This window comes from Gopherus flavomarginatus, chromosome 1 (assembly GCF_025201925.1).
Source record: "Gopherus flavomarginatus isolate rGopFla2 chromosome 1, rGopFla2.mat.asm, whole genome shotgun sequence".
Lineage (NCBI taxonomy): Eukaryota > Metazoa > Chordata > Testudines > Testudinidae > Gopherus > Gopherus flavomarginatus.
The window spans coordinates 104,815,841-104,838,646 of NC_066617.1; the positions used below are offsets into that span (position 1 = coordinate 104,815,841).

The 22,806-nt window shown below is 44.9% G+C and overlaps 1 protein-coding gene across 1 annotated transcript; it reads left to right on the plus strand.

Annotated features, from left to right (window-relative positions):
* The first annotated feature begins 5,711 nt into the window (after positions 1-5,711).
* CKAP4 (cytoskeleton associated protein 4) lies at positions 5,712-20,034 on the plus strand. The gene is made up of 2 exons (XM_050926705.1): positions 5,712-6,253; positions 16,438-20,034. The coding sequence occupies exons 1-2, from the start codon at positions 5,894-5,896 to the stop codon at positions 17,770-17,772; spliced, it is 1,695 nt and encodes a 564-aa protein (XP_050782662.1). The 5' UTR covers positions 5,712-5,893; the 3' UTR covers positions 17,773-20,034.
* The last annotated feature ends 2,772 nt before the right edge of the window (positions 20,035-22,806 follow it).

Below are 22,806 nucleotides of genomic sequence, written 5' to 3' on the forward strand. Positions count from 1 at the left end.
TAAAATCCTCCAGATTCCCCCATTTCTCTCACCATTATCCCTGGGCCTTCTGTCACAACTGAATAGTGGTGGATCCAGGTCCCTCTGCACCCTGTTGATAGTGCTCAGAGCAGCAGTCACTTGACTAAGAAGTCATTACTTCCAATCAGATTCTGCCAGTTGACTTCCCTGTGGGGTTGGACAAGCCACTTAACCTCTCCATCTCAGTGGCCACATTTTATAGATGAGGAAAAGAATACTTATTCCCCTACATCAAGGGGATATGAAGTAATTATAATGTTCATGCAACACTTTCTGAAAAATGTGGAATGCTCTGTAAGTATTTTTATTACTATCTTACAGTTGACATCCCTGTGCAGTCCCAGCAGAGAGGCAAAGGGCTAATGTGGGTTGATGGAGCTTGCTGCTAGAAATGGGCCCTCCAAGCCAAGAGTGATGCATGTTGGCCGACAGCATATGAATAACTTTGTCCAGTTGTTCCCTGTGCTGTTAAACAGTGGCTTCAGAAAATCCCAGTTTCTAACAATCAAAGATGACCTTTTAAACACTGAATCAAAACTAAGTTTTACTCCTAAAAATTGAGGCCCAGAATCACAGAAGCAGAAACAATAAAACACCTCGGCCTTAATGACATACACTGTACAGATGAAGGTATTGTATATAGGTGCACTAACTCCACTCAAGGCTGGCTCCAGGCACCAGTGCAGCAAGCAGGTGCTTGCAGCGGCCAATGGAAAGGGGCGGCAAGTCCAGCTCTTCGGTAGCAATTCGGCAGCGGGTCCCTCAGTCCCTCTCAGAGGGAAGGACCTGCTGCCGAATTGCTGCCAAAGAATGAAACAGCGCAGTGGAGCTGCCACCAAAGTGCCACTGATCGTGGCTTTTTTTTCCCCCCCGCCGCTTGGGGCAGCAGAAAGGCTGGAGCCGGCCCTGACTCCACTTGAAATCCCTCAGAATAGGGGTTTGATTGGGCTCCAAACGTCACAAAAGTCACCATGGCTAAATAGCAAAACAGATGGATATACTGTACATCAGAAGGTGTTTATCTATAAGGGCTGCCCTGAGCTAGAACCAGAGCTAGGCAAAAAAGGGTGAAAATATAGCAAAAATTCAAAAGAGTTTTGAAATATTTCCCAGTTTTTGATATCTTCCAATTTGTTCTATATTCAGTCCAACAAAGTGGGGAAAGGGAAGGGGAAGATGGAATTAATGGAGAAAAAAGGAAAAATCATCTCCCGCTCCCTGCCATATCTCCTCTGAAAAATGCCACCTCCTTCTAGGTCCATTTGAGGATTCAGAAATAGATTAAGACATTTAAAAGGTAACCACACACACCAAACCATCCGGCATTAGAGAGACAAATGTTTAAAACAACTTTAAAATTAATCCCAAATGAGGACATCTTCCATCCAATTTGGGACAGCTCTGTGGCGTAAAGGTCTCTCTCTGTATATATTTCACAAAAAATCCCTACTTTACAAGAATGATAAGGTTGCAAAGTCGAACTCTCAATATTTAGGAAGTACCAGAATTAAGACTGCCAGTGCAACTTTAATTATGCCCCCTTTTGTGTATTCATTATGATACATGATCACATATTATTTCCCCCAACTTCATTCTTGGAAATGACATTTAAAAAAAATTCAGTCTGAAGCAGCACCCAGTATAGAAAGTTTCAGACCAAATGGTTAAAGATTGGTAAAGTTATAAGAAACTGATAACTGCAGTATTGCCATGCCAGCCTTGCCAATGGAAAAGCTCTCTCTGATTGGCTGCTCTTACCCAGGAGGTGAGGAAATGGGGAAGGCAGCCAACCAGGGCTGCTGCAGGAGATAAGTTGCTATCTCTCCCCTCAGAAACCCAGAGGCATTTTGGGATAGGGGAGGGATGGGGAGAGGAAGGAGCAGATAGTCCCCAGCAGCTCAGAGAGGTCTGGTTCCTCTTCCCCTCTTGTGAAAAAAAGTGATTGGTCTGCTCTGTGCTCCTACCCCGCCCCTCTCCATCTTGGAACACCAGGCATGGGAAGGGGAGTGGAGGTGAAGAACCCCTGGAGCTGCCCATCTCCCCAGCCTGGGAACGGGGAGAAAGGGACATGCTGGATCTGCCCTCCCAGACCTGGACTCTGGGGGAAGAGCCCTTAGAACTGCAACAGGAGCAAAGGGCAGAATGTATGTGGTCTGGGGGCTGCACTGGGGGCTGTGGAGTATAGGGACCAGCATTCAGGCATTAGATTTTTTTATGGTTTGGGAGAAGCTGGCAGCTCTGCATCATCTGGCAGCCATCTGAGAGCACTTGCAGTGGGGGGCCACAATCCTCTCTTTGTTGAGAGAGTTGGCAACACTGCTGCTGTCCCAAATACTTTGGGGCTGGGCAGGAGGAGTTCAAAAAATCAAAAGCCACATGCAAAAAACAATGTAATTTATCATTATTTTCATTTTCTTGACTTTGGGGCAGGTCTGACTTTTGGGGCTGGCAAGGCTGATAGGGCTGCCAGTTTTGGTTTGACATATTCCTGGAAGTTTCATCACATGACATAATCTTTCACTAAAGATGAATCTTTATGTCCAATGCTCAGTGATGCATTACTTAGCTAGGGCTGACGAGAGGGGAGGGAAGCTGGTACAAATTACCGGGGCCCGGCAGTCTGGAAGGGGCCCGGAGCCCAGCTTCATCAGCCCTGTTTAGCCGGTCCATTCTTGCTGGGGGGCCCCCAAAATTTTTTTCACCAGCACCCAAACCGGCTCTCAGTGCCCTGTGCTTCGAATCCCAGCAATCCCTGTGCTTCCGTCCACATTTGGCACCATCTTTCAACAGTTTGTGTACTGCGTACCCTGCCTCTTTGGGCTGCAGGAATGGATCCCGAACTGTTGACCAGTATGCTGTTCATTCTGACCAACACATCACAAGTGGCAGTGGAGTTATTCCTTAAACTACAAAGGCAAGAGGAGTGCAACATTGATCTCACCACATGTAGTAGCTATGACACAAGATTACTCGTGGCATTCACGGAGGTGCTGACCATAGTGGAACACTGCATTTCGGCTCTGGAAACAAGCTCTGAATGGTGAGATCACATCAGGATGCACATCTGGGATGACAAGCAGTGGCTGCAGAACTTTTAGATGAGGAAAGCCACACTCATGGGACTGTGTGATGAGCTTGTCCCAGCTCAGCGGCACAAGGACATGAGAATGAGAACTGCCTTGCCTTTGGAGAAGCATGTGGCGATTGCACTGTGGAAGCTGGCTACTCCAGATTGCTACCGATCGGTTGCTAACCAGTTCAGAGTGGGAGAGTCGACCATTAGACTCGTGTTGATGGAAGTGTGCAGGCCCATTAATCGCATCCTGCTCTGAAAGACCATGACTCTGGGCAATGTGCATGACATTATGGCTGGCTTTGCACAAATGGGCTTCCCTAACTGTGGAGGGGTGATAGATGGCACGCATATTCCAATTCTGGCACCAGACCACCTAGCCACCGAGTACATTAATCACAAGGGGTATTTCTCAATGGTTCTCCAGGTGCTTGTGAATCACCATAGACATTTCACAGACATTAATGCAGGCTAGAACGGAAAGGTGCATGATGCAAGCATCTTTCAGAACACTGGCCTGCTCAGGAAGCTGCAAGCAGGGACTTTCTTCCTGGACCAGATGATCACCATGGGGGAAGTCGAAATGCCCATTGTGATCATGGGAGACCCTGCCTACCTCTTAATGCTATGGCTTATGAAGCCATACATGGGGCAACTTGACAGCAGCAAGGAGCAGTCCAACAACAAGCTGAGCAAGTGCAGAATGACTGTTGAGTGTGCTTTTGGCTGTTTAAAGGTCTGCTGGCGCTGTCTCTATGGGAAGATGGACCTGACCGATGACAATATTCCTATGTTTATAGCCGTGTGCTGTACGCTCCATAATATTTGTGAAAGGAAGGGCGAAAGCTTCTGTAGAGCTGGACTGCAAAGGCTCAGAGCCTGGAGGCTGAGTTTGAACAGCCAGAGACCAGGGCTGTTACAGGGGTGCAGCGTAGGCCTGATAATCATTCCTGTCCCCACATTTTCCACAGGATGTGATCATTATGGAATATATCTCACTGCTGAGGGTGAGCAGGAAATCAAGGGAGGGTCTGCTCCAAGACTGTGGCTTCCACCCTGGCCCCTATTTGGCTCGCCTGTGTGCAGTAATGGTCCCCCCACCCATGACGGCAGAGTGCTGCAGGAAAGTTATCGTTAATTGTGCAACAAACAAGCAGTTCCACTGAAGAACCTGAGGCAGCAGATTACCTAGTATCTCCATGGGTGTTTCCTGGATATCTCTGAGGGAGATTCCCGTGAAGCGAGGGAATCAATCAATAGCCTGTTCTGCCATTCAGACTAGGCATGTGGTGGGAGATAAACCTGCTTTCTGCAACTCTCCTGCTCCCAACAACTCGGTTCAGCAATTCCCAAAATCAAATCCACTTACCAGGGGCCTCCTCTCCTGTTTGCAATTCCCCAACATCTGAGACAGCTGTGACTGGCTAGACTCCTCCAGAGTAGAAAAGAGCTCCTGGCTGCATGCATCTCTGACCTCCCAGTCATACCCTGCCTCTCCCTCCCCCTGGCTCAGTCCACTCTCGATTGGCACACGAGCCACCGAAGAATCCACAGTGGCCTTCACAGTGGAGGTGAGGTCACCACCAAGTATCACGTCCAGTTCTTTGTAGAACTGGCAGCTCGTGGGCACAGCACCGGAGCAGCAGTTTACCTCCTGTGCCTTATGGTAGATGTTCCGCAGCTCCTTCACTTTTATCCTATACTGCAATGTGTCCCAGTCATGGCCCCTTTCTGTCATGCATCGTGAAATCTGTCCATAGGTATCATAATTCTGACGGCTGGAGCACAGCTGGGACTGAACAGCCCCCTCTCCCCAAATGCTGATGAGGTCCAGCAATTCAGCACTGCTCCAAGTGGGGGATTACCTGGTGCATGGAGCAGGCATGGCCACCTGAAAAGATGCGCTGAGACCACTGCATGCATCACCGAGCAAACAGGAGGGGACTTTCAAATTTGCAAAGGAATTTATGGGGTGAGACTGACAGTTGGTCACCTGAGGGCAGGGCAGTAGAGTGCAAACCGAAGAGCTGAGAACAGGCATTGTGGGACACCTCCCAGATGCCAATCGCAGGGCTGTAACTGCCAGGGTTTTTACACTGTCACAACGGCACTGTACCCCAGCACAGAAAGCTATACACCTCTTGTCAGTAAATTTGTTAGTCTCTAAGGTGCCACAAGTACTCCTGTTCTTTTTGCAATACAGATTAACACGGCTGCTACTCTGAAACTTGTATGTTTTTTTTTGTGCTACAGGTGTGCAGTTACTGCACACTACGTGGCTTGGCAGTGTGTACCCCTTGGGAGTTACAGCGCAGAAAGCTGCTTTACTGTGCAGAAACTTGCCAGTGTAGACAGGGCGTTAACTGTAGGCATGGCTCCCTTGCCTCTAGTTTGGCTAACAGACTTCAAACGGAAAATGCCACAGAGGCAAGGCGCAGCAGTTGCGACTCTCTCCTCTCCCCGGTGCAGCAGTGCATGGCTCCCCTGTGAGGTCCCGCGGAGGAATGGAGCTGGGTTGGTTAGCTGGTTTCTCTCAGTGTGCGTGGCAGCTCCCCCTTCTCCCCGGGCTGGGGAGGCGGTGCTGGGTGTGCAGCAGGGCGGGGAAGCCTTCGCTGCCGTGGCTGGAGTCACCCCACCCTTCTACCCCATCGCCTCTGCCCGAACTGAATGGGGAGTGAGCGCGGCTCCTTCCCGCAGCGCTGAGCCCTTCCCGCCGAGCCCGCGCTGATTAAACAGCGTAAAGCGCCGCCGGCCTCTTTCGCTGGGCAGCAGCTGCGCCGCCCGCGCTCCCCTCTCGGCATGTCCGCCGCCAGACAGCGGAGCAGCAAAGGCAGCGGCTCGGCGGGCTCGGAAAAGGGAGCCCAGTCCCACTCCGGCGGCGCGGATGACGTGGCAAAGAAGCAGCAGCAGCAGCAGCAGGCGGCTCCCGCCAAGGGGAGCAGAGCGGCGGCCGCAGCGGCGGGAGGCCGCCCGTCCCCCTGCAGCCTGGGCAAGGCGCTTCTCGTTCTCTTCTCCCTCGCTCTGGTCGCAGCCGCCGCGTTCTCGGGCTGGGGCGTGCAGCACCTCCTGGGGGAGCTCAGCCAGCTCAGCCTGCGCCACGAGGGCTCGGCGCGGCAGCGCGAGGAGCTGGCTCACGCCCTGGAGGGCGTCGCGCAGAAGGTAAGGGCAAGAAGGTGCTCGCGTGCTCTCTGCCCGCACCTCCCCAGCTGGCAGCCGCGGCCTGCGGCGCGTTCTGGCAGGGGAGCGGCGCTCTGCGCTCACAGAGTTTGCCAGGACTCCCCAAACTTTGAAGACTCCATTGCTGTGAAGGCCGAGGGAGCGCGTGGCAGTATTGCGCTAAGACAGGCCAACCCTGGAGGCAAGGCGGTGCTGGCGCGAGGCATAAGCAGGCAGAGGGCTAGTCTATACTAGAAACGCTGCATCCGCACAGCTGCAGGGGCTGGAGCACATCTGGTGAAGAGGCTCTGTGCCGATGGGGAGAGCTCTCCTGGCTAAGGGTTTGTCTACACTGTTGATTTACAGCGCTGCAACTTTTTTGCACTGGGGTGTGAAAAAAAAACCACACACACATTCCCAGCGCAGCAAGTTTCAGTGCTGTAAAGCACCAGTGTAGACCGGGCACCAGCGCTTGGAGCCGTGCCCCTTGTGGAGGTGGGTCTTTTTCTTTTTTTAGAGCGCTGAGAGAGCTCATTGCTGCGCAGTGACCACACAAGCCACTTTAAAGTGCTGCTGCGGTGCAGCGCTTTAGCATTGCCAGTATAGACTAGCCCTAATAAATCCCTGTCATATAACCTAGTCCCAGATTTGGACCTTAGCGTCCAAAATATGAGGGTTAGCATGAAAACCTCCAAGCTTAGTTACCAGCTTGGACCTGGTACGGCTGCCGCCACCCAAAAAATTAGAGTGTTTTGGGGCACTCTGGTCCCCACAAAATCCTTCCCTGGGGACCCCAAGACCCAAATCCCTTGAGTCTCACAACAAAGGGAAATAATCGTTTTTCCCTTCCCCCCTCCAGGTGCTCCTGGAGAGATACACAGACACAAGCTCTGTGAATCTAAACAGAGGGACTCCCCCCTCCCCGTTCCCAGTCCTGGAGAACAGAATTACCGAGAGTTAATCTCTCTTTCCCCCCTCACCCAGAGGGTATGCCTAGTCAGGCGAATAAATCTAACACACACAGATCTCCTCTGACTTCTTCCTCCCACCAATTCCCTGGTGAGTACAGACTCAATTTCCCTGAAGTTTCCCAGTAAAGAAAAACTCCAACAGGTCTTAAAAAGAAAGCTTTATATAAAAAGAAAGAAAAATACATAAAAATGGTCTCTCTGTATTAAGGTGACAAATACAGGGTCAATTGCTTAAAGGAATATTGAATAAACAGCCTTATTCAAAAAGAATACAAATCAAAGCACTCCAGCAACTATAGACATGTAAATACCAAAGAAAAGAAACCATATAACTCACTATTTGATCTCTTTGTCCTTACAACTTGGAAACAGAAGATTAGAAAACAGAAATCACTTCTCAAAGCTGAGAGAAAAGCAGGCAGACAGACAGAGACTCAGACACAAACTTTCCTCCACCCAGAGTTGAAAAAAATCCGGTTTCCTGATTGGTCCTCTGGTCAGGTGCTTCAGGTGAAAGAGACATTAACCCTTAGCTATCTGTTTATGACAATCCCGCCCCCCGGGGAGAGGCAGTAGCAATGTCGGCGGCAGAGCAGCTCTCCTGCCAACCTAGTGCTGTCCACGCTGGCACTCAGAGTAATGTACGTTTTTCGGGGGGTGGCTTATTCATACCCCTGAGTTACACCCAAGTAATCTTGGATATTACTATACCATAAATAGCAGCAGAGCATGATTTGCTTTCACTGTTTTTGACTATGCAGAGTATCGCCCTTATTTTCCTGAACCTTTCAGTGGCAGTTGAATCTGCTGCACACTATGAAAAGCAAAAATCCCACCTATTTTTAAAAGCAATAGAGGTAGCACCAGTACTGCTGATTGGCTACCCCTTTACTGCTTACAGTGTCTGCTAAATTCCTACATTATTTCCAGCCAAGAGGATGAGACCAGCTACTTCTGTTGCAACTGGTGTCCACAGAAGTGTAATGAAGTACGGTAGTCGGCAAATGGTGTGGCCCAGTTGGTCAGAGAGGTATCCTTTTCCTTGAAACTATAGAATGCTATTTTTGCTCAAATGGAATCAGCTTCTAGGCTAGGTTTTCAGGCACGGCAGTGCAATGTACGTCCCACACCTTCCAGGATGGCTTAAAATATTTCACCTTTTAAACAAACATTAGAAATACTGTCAGTGTAAAATAAAAATCACACTTCTGTTAGAAAGTTGTTTTACATACGGTAACACCTGAGATTATTATAACTGAAATGGACCAGAGAAAAAATAGGTCTGGTTTCTTCAGTTTGCATTTGTTCAACTGAGAGCACCCTGTGTATAGTCATTCAGTTTCACTGTTTCCCCTGTGTGATCATTAAGGCCTCAAACTAACCTGATCCATGGAGATGAGGGATTTCCGTGTAGGTGAAGAGTCTGCCCACATAAGTCAGTGTGCAGGATAGGGGGTTTAGTTGGTCAGTTTCTTGTTTGTTTGTGTGGGTCTTTTACACAGCAACCGGGGGAAGAAAAACACCTAAAATGAATATGTGATTGTAGAACTCAGGTTTTCACGCTGACTGGATTTCAAGTTCACATGGTACTGATGAGCTTGACAGGCACAACATTTTAATATGCCTAATATTTGTTTAAAGCTATATGGGGGAAGGGAGATTTTGGGATCAAAAGCTGGGCATGTATGACATAGGAATATACTACATAGCCACAGTGTAAGAACTTAGGTAGTTATATAATTATATATTGTATTTTCTATGGCACTCGTCACTTCAGTACCTGAGCAACTCACAGACTCTAGTGAATCAGATTCAAGCATCCTTGTGAAGAAGGGAAGTATTGTTTTTTCCATTTCACAGATTGGATGCTGTGGCTCAGCCAGATTAAGTGATTTGGCCAAGGTCTCACAGACAACCTATGGTAGAGCCAAGAACAGAAGCCAGATCTCTTGAGTCCCAGTCCAGTGCCATCACCACAAGCCTATTTGTCCTCTAATAGCTGACAAGGAATCTAAACTAAGAGGAGTCCTGATCTGTGAAACTCGTTGGCACACAATTCAGATCAATTTCTGTCCTCTGCTTACTCAACAGACAGGGGCTGGCTGCTGTGTGTTCTGTGTGAGCACAAAAGAGAGAACCAAGAAAGTGCAACATTCAAGTTTTAGTTTTTCTTCTACACATACTATCCCTCTCTCACCAAGCACTCGCTAAAAGTAGAGTTCTTTATGGCTACACTAGAAATGCTGCAGTGGTGTCACTGTAGCATAAACCTTCAGGGATGGAAAGGGTTCTTTCGTCAACCTAGTGATGTCTACATTGGGCCTTAGGTTGGCTTAACTATGCTGCATAAGGCGTGAAATTTTTCACAGCCCGAGAAATGTAGTGAAGCTGACTGCAGGGCATGTCTTCGCTAGCCACATTAAAGCGCTGCTGTGTAGTTGCGGCAGAGCGCTGGGAGAGAGCTCTTCCAGTGCTATAAAAAACCCACCTCCACGAAGGGAGTAGCTACCAGCGTTGGTGCACTGTCTACACTGGCACTTTACGGCACTGAAACATGCAGCACTCAAGGATGTGTTTTTTCACACCTCCCAGTGAGAAAGTTGCAGCACTGTAAAGTGGCAGTGTAGACAAGGTGTAACTTTGTAGTGTAGCCTACGCCTAAGTTTCTAGACATAACCATATTATCATTTCCCTCTTGAAAATCCTGTTACAGCCATCATTTCCCAGGGCTAATATTTTTTTATGTAGCAACAAGACATTTTTAAGGAGTGCTTTTATTGAAAGAGGGCAATTCAAGTTCAGGTCCTGTAACACCAGGTGGTGTCTCTTTTATGCTTCCCTTGCTTATCAAAGGGAAAGCTGAGGTTATTGAAGCATAAGCGTCACTCTACTAGTTTGAATACTTAGATTGGGATTTTCAAAATCTGTGGGATTTGGGTGTATAGTTCCCTTTGAAAATCCCAGCCTTCATTTGTCCTGAGGCCTACCAAGCATAGGGATATGTAAAATGTGCTCCCTTCATCTCTACATTGCTGTGGCCAAAATCACAAGTTAATACCAGGCTCTGAGAGAGAGGCGCACAAATGATGTTTCAAGTAATTAGTTATCCAAGGTTTGCCTACACCTTGAATACTGTGTCCAGTTTTGGTTGCCCAATCTCAAAAAGGATATAGTGGAACTAGAAAAGGTTCAAAGAAGGGCAGCAAAGATGATCAAGGGTTTGGAACAGCTTCCATACAAGGAGAGAAGATTAGGACTGTTCAGTTTAGAAAAGAGGTGACCAAGGGGTGGTATGATAAAGATCTAAAAAAATCACAAATGCCATGGAAGAAGTGAATAAAGAAGTGTTATTTACCTATTCCCACAATACAAAAACCTGGGTCACCTGGTGAAATTAATAGCAGCAGGTTTAATACAAGAGGAAGTACTTTTTTCACACAGCCAACTTGTGGAATTCATTGCCTTGGGATGCTCTGATGTTGAAGAGTATAACTGGGTTAAAAAAAGAACTTGGGTACATTCATACAGGATAGATCCATCAATGGCTATTAGCCAAGATGGTCAGGGACACAACCATGCTCATGGTGACCCTAAACCTCTGACTACCAGAAGTTAGGAGTGGAAGACATGGATGGATCACTCCAAAATTGCCCTGTTCTGTATGCTTCCTTTGAAGCTCTGGTAAAGGCCACTGTTGGAGACAGGATGCCGGGCAAGATGGACTATGGTCTGACCCAATATGGCAGCTCTTATATCTGCATTCTAGTTCCAAAGGGAAATAAAACTCCACCTACATGTATATCTGGGAGGTTAACTTTAGGCATGCATTTCTATCGTAAGGATGAAAGGCAGAGGGAGGAGATCAATTCATGGTTTTATATTCCTATAGGATCCTGTGCTATACAGCACTGGCAGCTCAGGCTGCTTTGAGGAAACTCTGCCGCCCCCACCTTTAGTCTTTTGCCATACAGAGCCATTGTCAGAAGTAAGAGTTATATAAGCTCATCTGCTATTCGCAGCTGTAGGAAGGGAAGGGAAATGAGGGGAAAGTTGTAGTTTGTAAATTGTGCTATACTACAAAGACTGAGGATCTAAGATAATTTGCTATGTTAACATGACTGGTTCAAGAAGAAAACTGGTTGTCAGTAGAATATTTTTCTGTCTTATATCTGATATTAAGCCTTTCAAAGACTGCTTGAAATCTGTGCCTTTGGGGGTACAGCTAGACAAACACCTCTTGATTCATTTTTTCCACAGCATTCATGATGTTAGACATTTATGATGTCTCTTTCCCCCACCCCGGCCCCCGTCATCTCTCTTCTAAACTGAACAGCCCTAATCTTTTTAGCCTCTTCTTGAATGGAAGTCATTCCAAACCCTTGTTTTATAATGAATGTGACCTGTTATTCTGAAGTTAGGGTTTTATACCTTTCTTGCAAAGGGTTCATATAGGGACCAGCTAGCCGTTGTTTAGAGTAAACGGGCTGAGTACATATTAAGATGAATTAAATTAGGAATTGGTCTAGCTTGAGTATTGTGGGTGGCTTGATTCTTAGTTACATCAGAGGTCTGATCCTCAACCACATGGCCCTGTAGTAAGTTAAAGGTGCAGGGGAACAGCTTCAATCTACATCACTTGGCATATGGTCCATCAGAGTCATTACAAGAGGAGAATCAGGCATAGTAGAGCTCCATTCTACCATGCCCTGACACACACTCTTCTCCTTATGTCAGGAAAGAGAGTGGGGATCTGACTCCTAGACTCACAGATTTTAAGGCCAGACTGGACCATCGTGATCATTTAGTCTGACCTGCACATTGCAGGTCACAGAACCTCACCCACCCACTCTTGTAATAGACCCATAACCTCCGACTGAGTTACCAAAGTCCTCAAATCATGTTTTAAAGACTTCCAGTTACAGAGACTCCTCCACTGGCCATATCTGGCATTTTAGGCCTGACATGGATAGCCACATTGTGACATTAGAGAGCCAGATTCTCTGGTCCGATAACAGTAACATTCGGAGACAGGTTAGTTAATAGGATGAATTTAGCATATTAGTTTAATTTTACAGCTGTATCTCCAAGAGGAGTTGGGTGAGCAATAGTTTCCCTGCCCAATGTAAGGCTTTTAAACATCTGATGTGTGACATGACATTTTTAAAGAGATACCAAAAAAAAATCTGTAGTGAAAACCTCTATATATGGTAAAATCAGACTGAAAGACCCCTGGGCAGTAGCTACTGATAGAACCACATTATCAGTTTAATACCCAAATTGCTATGTGGCAATTGTCATGGTATATTTCCCCAATCTGAACCTTAGAGTCCAAAAGTTGGGGTACCAGCATGAATTCCCCTAAGCTTGATTACCAGCTTAGATCTGATAAGCTGCCGCCAACCAGGACTTGGAGTGCCTGGTAAACTCTGGGCCCCCCCAAAACCTTGTCCCCCAAGACCCAGACCCTCTGGATCTTAACACAAGGAAAGTAAACCCCTTCCCTCACCGTTGCCTCTCCCAGATTTCCCTGCCCTGGGTTACCCTGGAAGATTACTGTGATTCAAACTCCTTGAATCACAACACAAAGAAATCAGGTTTGTTCCCCCTCTTTCTCTTTCCCTCCAGGTGTTCCCTCCCTGGGCTCCTGGAGAGATAGACAGATTTAAGCTCCATGCATCTAAAACAAAGGGATTCCACCCTTCTCCCCTCCCTTCTCCTTTCCTGTTAAGTACAGACTCAATTCCCTTGAGCCTCAACAAGGGGAAAAAATCAGACAGGTCTTAAAAGCAAAACTTTTAATAGAAAGAAAAAAGTAAAAGTTAGTTACAGGGTCTTTCAGCTTATAGACACTAGAAAGAATCCTCCCCCCAGCAATATGCAATTTAAAATACTTCCAGCAAACTACACATTTGCAAATACAGAAAACAATCACAAGACTATAACCGCCTTTTCTACTAAATACTCACTATTCTGAATATATAAGAGACTGTAGCAGGGAGATTGGCAAGTAACCTGGTTGCACGTCTAGTCCCTTCCAGGACTCAGAGAGAACAAAGCAAAACCCCAAAAACACAAACAAAGGCTTCCCTCCACCGAGATTTGAAAGTATCTTGTTTCCTGATTGGTCCTCTGGTCAGGTGTCCGGTTCACTGTTTGTTAACCCTTTACAGGTAAAAGAGACATTAACCCTTAACTATCTGATTATGACAGCAATGTTTAACATTACTATCCACATTTTCCCATTTAATTTTTTTCTAGTCTCGTATAAGATCTTCAGAGTACAAACTGCTTAAAATGTAATCCTTCCTTTAAGTTTTAAAATTGGCCTGCAAAGGAAAGGATTCTGTTCACCCCCACCCCCACCCACCCACACACTTTTTGGTTCTTTATGATATATAAAGGAGACCTGGGACTTTTTTTTTGATGTGAGAGGGGTAAGGAGTTAAGGGCATGGGCAAAGTAGGATTCAAGAGTGGGTTTTTTCCTGCTTATTTTTCTATTAGAGATATCAGGTCTTATCCACTCTGTTTTTCCTGAACTGGAGAAGCAGTGAGATTATAACGTAATCAAATTAGATTTAAACTTGAGCAGTTGAGAGGGAATTTGATTTTTGAACAGGCTGTTTAAAATTTTGCTTTTTGTTAACACCCGTTTACCTCAGACACCTGACAAATATTTAGGAGAAAGAATGTCTTTGTTAAAGATTCAAATACTCTTATCCCTTCAACAGAAGGCTGAGAAAACTCCCCTTGGTGCTCCAGCAAAACAAGAAATAGATATATTATTCCTGGTGTTTCTTAGGGCTTATCTACACTATTACTTAAGTTGATGTAACTTACGTCACTCAGGGGTGTGAAAAAATCACCCCCCTGAGTGATGTAAGTTACATCAACTTAAAGCGTTGTGTACATCATGCTATGTCAGTCAGAGACGCTCTCCTGCCGATATAGCTTCCACCTCTCCTTGAGGTGAAGTAATTACGTCTACAGGAGAGCGCTCTTCCATGGACATAGCACGTCTTTACCAGACGTGCTACATCGGCACAGTGCGGTGGTGAAGACAAGCCCTAAGGAATAAATTTAGTAGACTTCGAAAAAAAAATTGGAGGACGGGGAGAAACCTTTTACCCCTTCTCTATACATACTGAAGGAAAAAAAGGATAGTAAAACCATGTTTCCTTTGCAGGTCAACTGTAAAGTTTAGGGATTACTTGGACCTGTCAACAGTAGATCATTTAATGTTTGCCCTTAAAACAAAATTCAAAGACTTTTGGACAAATCCTGCGGTCCTTACTCAGCTCAGACTCCCACTGAAACCAAGGGAGGTTCAACCTGAGCACCCAAACCTGCAAACATGTATCTGAATAACTTACGTACTCATTGATAACTGAATTAATTAAGTAACTCATGTGGGACGTATTTGCAGGCTCGGGAGCTGAATGAAGACTTCAGGACTTGGCCTTTTATAGTTAAAAATAAGACATTTTCTTTTAAGTGCATCCATTTAATAATGTTATTTACAAAATGAAACCAGCTCTGAAGCAGCTTATCTAATCAATAAACCTGACAGACTGTGTGGTAGTACAGATTAATGCACACTCCACATGTGTAGTGGGGAATGAGTCAAGACCGCGTCTCCAGGACTCCTGTAACATGCATTATTCACCACTGCCACACAGCCAAAACCTGGAGGAGTTCTTTTTTGCGGGATCCCCACTGAAGTCAGCGTGAGTTTTTAAAATCACTTTTTTTTAATTGTGTGAATTTAGTGCTTGTGGAACATGCCGCCTTCATAGACCCAATGACTGAAATTCTGTTTATCCACAGAATGGGACCAGACAGGCAATTGCCGTGCAAGCTTTCCCACTCATAGGCCTAGATTCTTGTTCTAGGGAGAGGTAGTTCAGTCTTCATGCCCAGTGATACCTTGGCCTCTGAGCTGAGACTGCCAACAAGTGTGCCAGTCATAGCCAACTGTGGAGGTAATTTTTGTGACTTGGACAGGGAGCTGGACTGAGATCATCAGCTAATACCAAACAGGCAACTCCCTTCATATTCTCAGAAGAATTCCTGGGTTTTGAAAAAGCCACTATTTGTAGGGTGACCAGACAGCAAATGTGAAAAATCGGGACGGTGGTGTGGGGTAATAGGAGCCTATATTTAAAAAAAAAAAAAAAAAGACCCAAAAATCAGGACTGTCCCTATAAAATCGGGACATCTGGTCACCCTAATTATTTGGGTTTTACTGACTTCACTTCAATTTTGGCTTTTTCACGACCTGAAAATTTTTCAGAGACGCTCCCCTGCAGACCCTGGCCCATCAGCACAGCCAGGGGGCACACAGCCCCATCTGCTTCCCTTCCTGATAGAACCTGTACACGACAAGCTCTCCTCCTGACTCCAACCCTTTTTTCAATACCAGTCTGTCCACTTTCCCTGCAAAGGCTGTCTGCACTGATGGGCTGGGGTCAGGAGGGGAGCAGAAGGCTGCACTTCCTGAGCACTGTTCCCTCTGTTGGACAGAGCCCACTCCAGACACTGGTTCTTCAGCGCTGCCCCTGGGCATAAAGCTCCATCTCCATCCCCTGCTGGGCATAGCTGTGCTAGCATAGTCCCCTAGCGTAGATGCTGCCTATATCAATGGAAGGAGTTGTTCTGCCAGTGTAGGAACACCACTGCCCTAAGCAACATTAGCCACTTGGCGGGAAGTATTCTTCTGTCAAGATGCCTGCATCTGTACAGAGGGTTTTGTCAGCCATAACTATGTCGGTCAGGGATGTGTTTTTTCACACCTCTCTCCAACACATCTATGCCGGTATAACTTTTCAGTGTAGCCCTAGCTTTTGTTTCTTTGTGCCTCAGTTTCCTATTTGCTAATACACCTCTACCCCGATATAACACGAATTTGGATATACCGTGGTAAAGCAGCGCTCTGGGGAGGGGCGGGGGGGGGCTGCGCACTCCAGCGGGTCGAAGCAAGTTCGATATAATGCGGTAAGATTTTTTTTGGCTCCCCAGGACAGCATTATATCGGGGTAGAGGAGTAGCACTTCCCAGCATCACAAGAAAGCTTTGAGGGAGGGAACATTAAAGATTCCAAGGTGCTCAGACACTACAATAGTGGGGGTTATAAATAAATTAGGTAGATAGCAACATTCTCATCAACTAAAATAAACTGAAAATTTAAGTTGCAAATATGTGGATTTCTGTTTTTTAGGTGCATTCCCTTCAAGCCATGTTTGGCGATTTTCAATCCATGATGAAAAGTGCTCAGCATAAACAAGAAGTTACCGAGAAGAGTGTTAAACAAGGGGAGAGTGAAATAAATCGAATCAGTGAAGTTCTTCAAAAACTACAAAATGAAATCCTGAAAGACCTATCTGATGGCATCCATGTGGTAAAGGACGCAAGAGAACGAGACTTCATGTCGCTTGAAAACACTGTGGAAGAAAGATTAACGGAGTTGACCAGGTCTATCAATGATAACATTGCCATATTCACTGAAGTCCAGAAAAGGAGCCAAAATGAAATCAACGATATGAAAACAAGGGTGTCTTTGCTGGGAGAAACAGATGTATATAAACATGAATTAAAGGCACTGAAAGATGCTGTTGATGAGATGCAAACATCCATGAAAACCAAAGAAAAGGCCATAGAGTCTCTGAAAAGTACAATAGAGTCCATGGAATCTGATGTTTATACTGAAATCAAAGCATTAGTCAACCTCAAACAGGAACTTGAGAAGTTCAAAGAGACTGCAGACACAGAACACCTTTCATTAAAAGCTTTTCAAGAGAAAGTTCTTAAAGCTGAAGAATCCATTATGCAGCTCCCTGATGAGATTAAAAGACTTGATGAAGATTTACTGCAAATTAAAGCCAACCTTAACAAACAGGAAGAAAATGTACTCTCCAAAAATGTGTTAGAAACCCTTGAAAAGAACAGGGAAGACTTTGAATTCAGATTCAGACGTGTAGAAGACCATTTTCAGTCTCTAAGTTCTACTGATGCTCAACAGACTGAAAAGATGGAATCGCTTCTTTCTAAGCATGAAGACTATGAAAGCAAGCTAGCTGCACTAGAGGAAGCCATTGCATCTCTACGTAGTACCTCAGATGTTGATGTACATTCAATAGCAGACACTGTGCGAAGTCTTAGTGAATCTCAGCTCTCATTATACAATGATGTTGATGAACTGAGAAGAAGTATGAGTGACCTACCAGACTCTGCTGATGCACTTCGTAACATCCAGAAACAAGTTAGTGCTTTGCTGGATCAAGAAAAGCCTCAGATGGGCCAAGCACAATCTCAAGACTATCTTGAAAAACTGTCTTCTGTAGAAGACTCTGTAGAAAAATTAAGATCTTTTGTCAATCAAGTCGCATCTGACTTGAAAATGATAAGAACTGCAGTAGATAGTTTGGTTGCTTACTCAGTGAAAATAGAAACTAATGAGAACAACGTGGAGTCTGTGAAGAGTTTGGTAGATGACCTAAGGAATGATCTGGATAGATTGTTTATGAAAGTAGAAAAGATACATGAAAAAGTTTAAGTGAACAGTGCTAATTGTGCAATTATTGAATTTAAAAGAATAGCTTTTGTATACCCAGTGTTTTGACACCTCCAAAGAAAACAAGGACACATAATTAGAGACCGTTCTGTTTAGTTCCTGGATCTCTCTCCTGTTTAGTTTCATTTTTTAAAGTTTTGTGTGTTTGGATGGGTAGGTGGGTGAGTAGGGTAAATTACTAAGGCCTAGTCTACACTAGAAAGCTGTACTGCTTTAATTATACTGGTATAATCACAGCAGCACAATATCCCTACTGTAGACATAGGCCTGGTCTATACTTAAAATTAGATCGACCTACTTTCATCGCTCAGGGCTGTGAAAAATGTGCTCTCTGCAACGTAATTAGGTTGACCTAACTCCCTGTTTGGATGCAGCTAGGTCAAAAGAAGAATTCTTCTGGTGACCTTGCTACCACCTCTTGTAGTTAGTTCATCTCTCCATCAACTAAAAAAAACCCTTCTGTTATTGTAGAAAGCATTTACACTATGATGCTACAGTGGCACAGCTGCAATGCATAGCTGTGCCACTGTAGCAGCTGTAGTGTAGACATACCCATAGATATATTGATATAAAGGTGCTTTATACTGGATTAGCTATTCCCATAGTGGAAGGGGAGTAACTATATTTGCATAAGGTACCTTATACTGCTGTAACTGCATCCACACTAGGGCTTTTAGTGGTATTTACTGTTTTGATTAAAACCAAACACAGCCTTAATCAAAATATTCATGCTGGTAAAACTTTTACATGTAGACTAGGCCTGAGGCAACTAGTCTGTTTTTTCAGCTTATTCCACAGGGTAGGGAAAGAAGCAAGTTCTGACTGCCATGCATACATAACAGCACACAGGAGAACTCATGGAGCTGGGAGAAGTATAGGGCAACTACACATTCTAGATCTCCAAAAAACCTGAGCTGAGAGCTGCTGAGGGGTGTTCCAGGGCGCTGCTAAAGAGTACGTACACATTTGTGCCCATATGCCCCTTTCCCCAGCACCTCCAAACCCCCATGTACAGATTAGCATGGCTGGGAGGGGGAATCTGAATTGAATTCATTGCCAGAGAGCTCAGTAACATTTTGCCATGTTATTTTGAGATTATTTACATTGTCAGAATCTTTCCCTTGAAGTCCTAATTCCCTTTTTGTGATATCACGGTTAGTTGTTGTGGAGATGATCGGAGCTTTGAGTGAGGAAAACTGAGGAGAGGAACTAAAAACACCACCGCCTATGCTGGCACACTCCCCTAGTGTAGATGCAACATACACTGACACAGTTGTTCTGCCAGTGTAGGAACACCACCTCCCCCAGTGACTTTCGCTATGCCAACAGAACCCCTCTTCTGTTAGCACACAAACTTAGGGGTTTGTTAGCATACCTATGTTGCTGCATGGGGGAGGGGCGTCACACCCCTGACTGACGTAGCTATGCCAGGGTATGTTTTAGGTGTAGACCAGGCCTAAGCCTCCTAATAATACCACAGGAGGAGGAAGAGAAGATTCAGAATGATACCAACATAATTGTTTCTAAATAAAATGCCTTTCAAGATTGCCTCTGAGGTGACAGTGACTTTAATTAGTATTATTGTATTCTGTATCACTGGAGTCAGTGGAAGTGTGTCATTGACTTCAGTGGAGTGGGAGCAAGCCTCAGCTTGGCTGAGAACAGAATGTGTCAAATATTAAAGAATTTCAAGCACTCTCAGAACCTCTTGAACATGGAACTTTCTGGGGGTTTGTACCCTAGAAAAGGATTTCTGATTTCTTTTCTTTCTGAGGTTTACTTTTCAAAGGTTGTTTTTCAAAGGTTTTTATGCCTAGGTGCAGACCGCTCTGTACATGGGGATATCTGCTAGCCCACATTACAGAGAGTGTATTGCATGCCCTATCTTAGCCAACTCTTTGGCTGCATTAGAGAATGATTAATAGAATTAGCACCTTCCAAAGGGGTAATTTCTGGGAATAGCAGAGGTAAAGAGGGAGTCCCCTTCGATATTTAGGAATAAAATACCCAGCCATCTGTAATGCTGTTCCCACTGTACATACTGAGAAGTTGCTAATAAGTCAACTAAGTCTTAATAAGTGAGGTGGATGCACTGCATTGAGATAATTTTGTTGTTACTTTTTGAACTGCACTGTTCTTGTTGACTTTCCTTTGCAAGTTTTTAACAGTTGTTTAGGTTACTGTGAAGTGAATTGTAGGCTTATTTACAGTATTTTTAATACATAATAAACACTTGGAATTGTATTTTGATTTTTTCATGTTGCTTATTGTGAAAGGTACTTAATTTAGCATTTTACAGAATATTCTCACTGAGATTCAGGAGTTAGCTGGTGGTGGGGTGGAAAAGCCTTTCAATTGTTCATCAGAGCCTCAGGTTTAATTTCAAAACCAAAAGTAACAATCTAGCAGCTGTTATGATTGTGAAGAAAACCTTGACAATGTAGCCTGAGCATAAGTGATGCAACAATGTTCATCTGAGTTTGCAAAGAGCCTGAAACAATAGCTCTGGGTTGTGAACTGTCCCATTTATTTCAGTGAATGCTAGTTCAGATCCCAGCAATGATATTTTAAAATGCCAATTAACTATTTCACTGCCCAAAGCATGTAAAAGAGAAATATTTGTCAGTTCAGGGCAACTGTACCTGTATTCCCCCTTTATGGTCTAGCCAGGATAGCCAGTCCAGGCTCCTCAGCCATCACCTCTCTGGGGTGGGTACCCAATCTCTTTTCCTTCTGACCAGAGTATTTCCAGGCTGACCAGTTCCCTGCTACCACTGTGTTTTTCTCATTAAAGAGTACTCTAAGCAGGCCAGTTTCGCTTCTCCCTTCAGATGATATGCAGTATAATTGCTACAATTTTAAGTTACCACACAGCTCTTTCTAAGCAAGCAGATTTTATTTTTAAGGTAAAAGCATCACAGAAAGAACCTGTTAAAAACAATAAAGAACCTACATGCATGCTGATAAACTTACCAGAGATCACCCCAACTCTGATGTGGGCTCTGAAAGGTGAGCAGCCCTTTTCCTAGGGTTTCAAATTCGTAACACCCCTTGCTTTGAACAAGAACTCCTATGAATCTGTAAGTGAGTCCTTTAAGTTTGGGGTCTTTGAAGAGACTGGGAATAGGTAATCAGCCAGACAATGTGTCCCCTCCTCGGGGCAAAGCTTCAAACGGATGAGATCTTTGCCTAACCAGAGGGGTTATATTAGCATAGACCCCACCAGAGTTTTCCTGGGAAATCCACTTAATTTTACAAGTTCACATTCTTTCAAACAATCATTTGACGTTCCTAACATTTTCCAAGGTTTATGTTAGTCATGTCTCGTAGTTACATGTACTTCCACAATAACACATAAACAATTGCATTTTAAATACAATGGACCCCAAAGGTATAAAACAAACTTTCAGATTTATCCAGGAGATTGCCCTATTTGTCACAGTGGGTATGTCTACACTACAATTAGATATCTGTGGCTGGCCAGTGCCAGCAGACACACCGCGAGCCCAAGGGGCTGATTAATTGTGGCTGCAGCTGACGCTCTGGGACCTCATATACTTGAAAAGTTTGGGAAATGCTGATTTAATGTAGATTTTTTCCTCATAAAGAAATTAAGCATAAGATGGGTCTCAAATAAACTTGTAGCACAAGCTCCCTCTGAATTTGAGGGAGTCGAGCCCAAACTAGCTGACACCAGTCTCAGAATGAGCAGAACAAAACCAAACCTCTGCATATTCGAACACCTGCTATCCTCAGGGGCTCAAAATCCAGGCCAGAATTTTGCAGTTTAGGCCCACCAATGAAAAGAGCAAAAGAAGAAATTACTTGGTGTTGAGAACATTCTAGTGGTGCTTTCCAGAAGTCATTACTGACAATCTCAATTTGGCCCAGCTCCACAAAGGTATCTAGGCCTAAATACCTTTGTGGATCTGTGTCTTCATCTTATTTACAGCAAGACTTTTTGGGTTTGGTAGACGAGCTCACCAGCAGAATTGTTTCTGTTAAGAGGATGACAATTCCACTGCTTTTAGACTTGCTGTGTTCTGTCCCAGACTGATACCAATAATAGCATGTTGGCAAAGGATTAGTGATCATTTTAAGATCTGATATCTCATGAGCCATCAGCTGTAGAAATACATGATTTCTATCAGAAAGACAATAGGATTTACAGGATATACTCTATTTATTTTCAAAGTATATACAGGGACCATGTGCTACAGGTTTCAGATCCTGGCTCCCATTCTGGCTGCTTGTGCAACTCATAATGGCCATAGTGTTGGTGGCTCAACACCCTGAGAATTCACTCTGCGTGGGAGAACTCCTTGGTAGTGCAGGGCTCCTGTACACTTGGCATGATCCTGGGAAAAGGAACTGGGGCATCCTTACATCCTGGTCATACCTGGCTGTGGGCAGCCGACCGCGAGTTAAAGCAGCCCTGAGGTTGCTGTAACATTCACTAAATACAAGCCCTCAGAAAAACTCTGTGGATGTATGCTGCATCAAACTAGGTCCATGTCGCCACAGCTATGCAAATATAGGCTATGTCTACACTACAGAGCCTAAGTCACCAATCTTCTCTGACAGTCTAACAAGATAAATCAATTAACAGAAGGGTACCAAGGGAGGAAAAATAACTTTTGAAGTGGTAAGAAAGTGGCCCATTACAGATAGTTGACAGACTGACCTCACACTTGCTAAAGCAACCCCATCCTTTCATGTATTTATACCTGCTCCTGTATTTTTCACTTCATGCATCTGATGAAGTGGGTTCTAGCCCACGAAAGATTATGCCCAAATAAATTTGTTAGTCTCCAAGGTGCCACGAGGACTCCTTGTTGTTTTTGCTGAAGCAGACTAACACGGCTACCACTCTGAAACCTTTTTGCCTCCAGCCTTCCCTACACTGTAATGGTCAGCGTAAAAATAGCTTGCAGCAAAACACCAGTGGTTTGCTCAGCCCCAACAGCAATTTCTGTGCAGTTACAGAGCATGAAGGGGAACGCACAGCTGCTGACA

What these genes read in the sequence shown, in the direction of transcription:
- CKAP4 (XM_050926705.1), top strand. Translation starts at nt 5,894, where the DNA reads ATGTCCGCCGCCAGACAGCGGAGCAGCAAAGGCAGCGGCTCGGCGGGC. An exon ending in TGGAGGGCGTCGCGCAGAAG is followed by an intron (nt 6,254 to 16,437) that starts GTAAGGGCAAGA and finishes TCTGTTTTTTAG; the next exon opens with GTGCATTCCCTTCAAGCCAT.